The sequence below is a fragment of the Papaver somniferum genome, unplaced genomic scaffold (genome assembly GCF_003573695.1).
Source record: "Papaver somniferum cultivar HN1 unplaced genomic scaffold, ASM357369v1 unplaced-scaffold_117, whole genome shotgun sequence".
NCBI classification, from domain to species: domain Eukaryota; kingdom Viridiplantae; phylum Streptophyta; class Magnoliopsida; order Ranunculales; family Papaveraceae; genus Papaver; species Papaver somniferum.
Genome location: NW_020620714.1, coordinates 8,774,189 through 8,777,726, shown reverse-complemented (window position 1 = coordinate 8,777,726; position 3,538 = coordinate 8,774,189). Strand labels below are relative to the sequence as shown.

The 3,538-nt window shown below is 38.8% G+C and overlaps 1 protein-coding gene across 2 annotated transcripts; it reads left to right on the top strand.

Annotated features, from left to right (window-relative positions):
* Positions 1-427: 427 nt before the first annotated feature.
* Positions 428-3,135, top strand: LOC113330235. Of its 2 annotated transcripts, none has more exons than XM_026577099.1 (2): positions 428-1,551; positions 2,947-3,135. In XM_026577099.1, the coding sequence occupies exon 1, from the start codon at positions 550-552 to the stop codon at positions 1,375-1,377; it is 828 nt and encodes a 275-aa protein (XP_026432884.1). In that variant the 5' UTR covers positions 428-549; the 3' UTR covers positions 1,378-1,551; positions 2,947-3,135. The 2 variants fall into 2 exon arrangements, with proteins under 2 accessions (XP_026432884.1, XP_026432883.1); XM_026577098.1 differs by lacking the exon at positions 2,947-3,135 and adding an exon at positions 1,854-2,281.
* The last annotated feature ends 403 nt before the right edge of the window (positions 3,136-3,538 follow it).

The window sequence follows — 3,538 nt, the reverse complement described above, 5'->3', positions numbered from 1 at the left end:
TATTTCATCTGTTTACGAAAAGTTAATATGCCAAGCTTTGTTTTAAATGCATGATAGCGAAGGTTGTTCCCCCACTGCGATGACTTTGGGCTAGGGAAGGACTTACTTAACTAATGATTTTTACGGATAGAACTGCTGCTCATAGATCAACTATATTTGTGGCATAGTTGATCGACTTTATTTGTCCTCCAAACTTGTTAAAAGGAAACGCATGCATTGCATGCATGGAAGTCACGTACGCATGCATGACCGTGACCTGTAGAATACTCCATGTAATTTCTGTATTTAGGATAGTTGATATTCTAAGTAATTTCTGTATTTAGGATGGTTTCTGTAATTAATCTTTATTACCTGTAATACATTGTAACCAAAACACTATAAATAAAATTCATTCTTGTTGTTCTCAACATAACGAGAAAGAGGAAAACATATCGGTCTTCATAATTTTTCATGGTATCTTGAGCAGGTACGTTTCTTCAATTTTTTTTCCTCTCACATTTTTTTTAATTTTTTTTCTCCTTCTTTCTCGATTTTTTTTTACTTCTCACTATGGTTGATTCACCACCACCATCTCCATCTAAAGTACGAGGACCTAAGTTTGATGAACCTCGCTCAAGCTTAGACCCTTATGATGTACCAGCGTCGGATAATCGGTCGACTGTGTTTTATTCCCCTATATTAACGGGTGATAATTATCCCACATGGTCAAGGGGAATTGCTCGGGCTTTAAAAGCCAAGAACAAATACGGTTTTGTTGATGGTACAATAGCCAAACCAATCGCTTCTGATGACAAACTTCCAGCTTGGATTCGTGCAAACAATCTGGTTTGTATTTGGATTGCCAATTCCTGTGAAGCTGAGATAAAACGAAGCATTAGTTGGATAGAAGATGCTAGGGATATTTGGATTGATCTTGAGGATCGATTTTCTGAAACAAATATGCCTAGAATTTTTGATTTAAACCGTCATATATCAACCCTCAAACAAGAAGATTCTAGTATATCTTCTTATTACACCAAGCTTAAAAGTCTATGGGATGAAGTAGGTGCTCTTACACCGGTTGAACCTTCCACCTGTGGTAATGGAAGGCAAGTGATTGAACAGATGAACAGAGACAAAGCAATGGAGTTCTTACAAGGACTTCATGACAGATTTTCGGCCGTAAGAAGCAATATCCTTCTCATGTCTCCTTTTCCGATGCTTGCGAAGATTTACTCCCTTGTTCGTCAGGAAGAAGAACAACAATTCATCAACGTTGCTGTTGCACCTCAAATTGACGGCGCCGCCTTGTCCACCAGATTTTCAGCAAGAAGCCGCGTCCTTCTTGTGACCATTGCCGAAAGATCGGTCACACCAAAGACCGCTGTTATCAATTAGTTGGTTACCCAAAGAAGAGAAGAGAAGACACAAGCAAAGGCTACGCAGGAAACTCTATACCAACCTCTCCAAGTAGCTACATGGCTGCTGCTCCACAGTTGACCCATGATCAATACAACTAACTTTTAGCGTTGCTCCAAACAGGTCCTACGACAACGACCGCAAACCTTGCAGGTATGTCTTTTTTAACAAAAAATTATCTTTGGATTATAGATACAGGAGCATCTAATCATATTTGTTGTTCCTTGAAATTTTTTTCATCTTACGTTAAAACACCTTCACCTATTTCTGTTCAACTTCCCAATGGAAGTTCTCTATCCGCACTTCATGTGGGAACGGTTCACATTTCTCCCACCTTAAAATTTACTAACGTGCTTCATGTACCTACTTGAACATTCAATTTATTATCGGTAGGACAATTGGTTCGCTCTAAGCGCTATTCTGTAAAGTTTGAATCTAACCACTGCTACTTTCAGGACCTACAAACGAAGAAGCTGATTGGTTAGGGTGATTACTACAATGGTCTATATTATCTTCGTGTTGTTACTGCTTTTTCTGTTTCTCTTCCGCAAAATTTTCATCTTTGGCACTGGAGATTAGGACATCCGTCCTCCCCTAGATTAGATTATTTATCGAAGAAATTTCTTTTTATTAGTTCAGACAAAGGCATATGTGGGATTTGTCCACAAGCAAAAAAATCTCGTTTAAAGTTTCCTTCTCGTTGTAGTTTTAGCTCTAGGATTTTTGAATTAATCCATTGTGATATTTGGGGAACATTTAGCGAACCAAGCATCACTGGGGATCGTTATTTTTTGTCTATTGTTGATGATTTTTCACGTTGCACTTGGATATTTCTAATGAAGGTTAAATCTGAAACTTTTAAATACTTACAATATTTCGTTTCTTATGTTCGCACTCAATATAATCATTCTATTCATACTCTCTCTTATGGATCGGGAGATGTTTACTTACCTCAAATTCAAAAAGTACGTTCTGATAATGGAACTGAATTTCTCTTGAAATCCATGCAAGAATTGTTCTTCAAACTCGGCATAGTGTATCACCGAAGTTGTGTTGCCACACCTCAACAGAATGGAGTGGTAGAACGCAAACATCGTCATCTCCTTAAGGTTGCTCGTTCTCTACGATTTCATTCCCATCTACCTCTAAAGTTTTGGGGTGAATGTGTGCTTACTGTCACCTTTTTAATAAATAAACTCCCAACTCCATTACTTGGTTACAAATCACCCCATGAAATCTTATTTGTGTGTCCTCCAAACTATACCTCTCTCCGCATTTTTGGTTGTTTATGTTACGCTAATAACACTAAAATAAAACATAAATTTGATGCTAGAGCACGTCCCGGAATTTTTGTTGGTTATCCTTACGGTCAAAAAGAATACCGTATATACGATATCGACGCCAAAACGATTTATGTTTCTAGGGACGTTGTCTTTCATGAATCTATTTTTCCATTCTCTACTTTAGTCGATTCCAGTAATACACTGGGCAGCAATACACAATTTCATGTTGACGTTGCTGACGTTTCTTCCCATGACGTTGATGTAGACGCTGCACCTGACGCTGCTGAAGATACTACTGATGTAGACGCTGCTGCTGCTGTACACGTTGTTCCTGCTGCTGTAGACATTGTTAACGCCACCACAGACGTTGTTGATGCTTCTACACCTGACGACGGTGCTTATTCCGCTGTTGGCACCAAAGACGCCGTGCAATCTCCAAATGTTGATGTTTCAAATGCTGCCGCTTCGTCGTCCCCCTCATCTACGATGCCGGAGCCAACTCCAGTATTACTGGAAAGACACCAACGGGTACGTAATCCTCCTTATTATTTAAAAGATTATGCATGTAATACGGCTTTTACACCATCTTCTACTGAGCCTTTGTATCCTTTATCTCATTATTTGAAATTTGAGTGATTTTCTACTGCTCATAGACATTTTCTCTCAAATATTATTACTCAACACGAACCTCGCACATTTCAAGAAGCCGTGCAATCTCCAACATGGAGAAACTCCATGGTTGTAGAGGTTAATGCCTTGAAAGAGAACGACACATGGTCTGAAGTACCTCGTCCCCATAATAAATCTGTTATCGGATGTAAATGGGTGTATCGAATAAAATATAAATCTGATGGAAC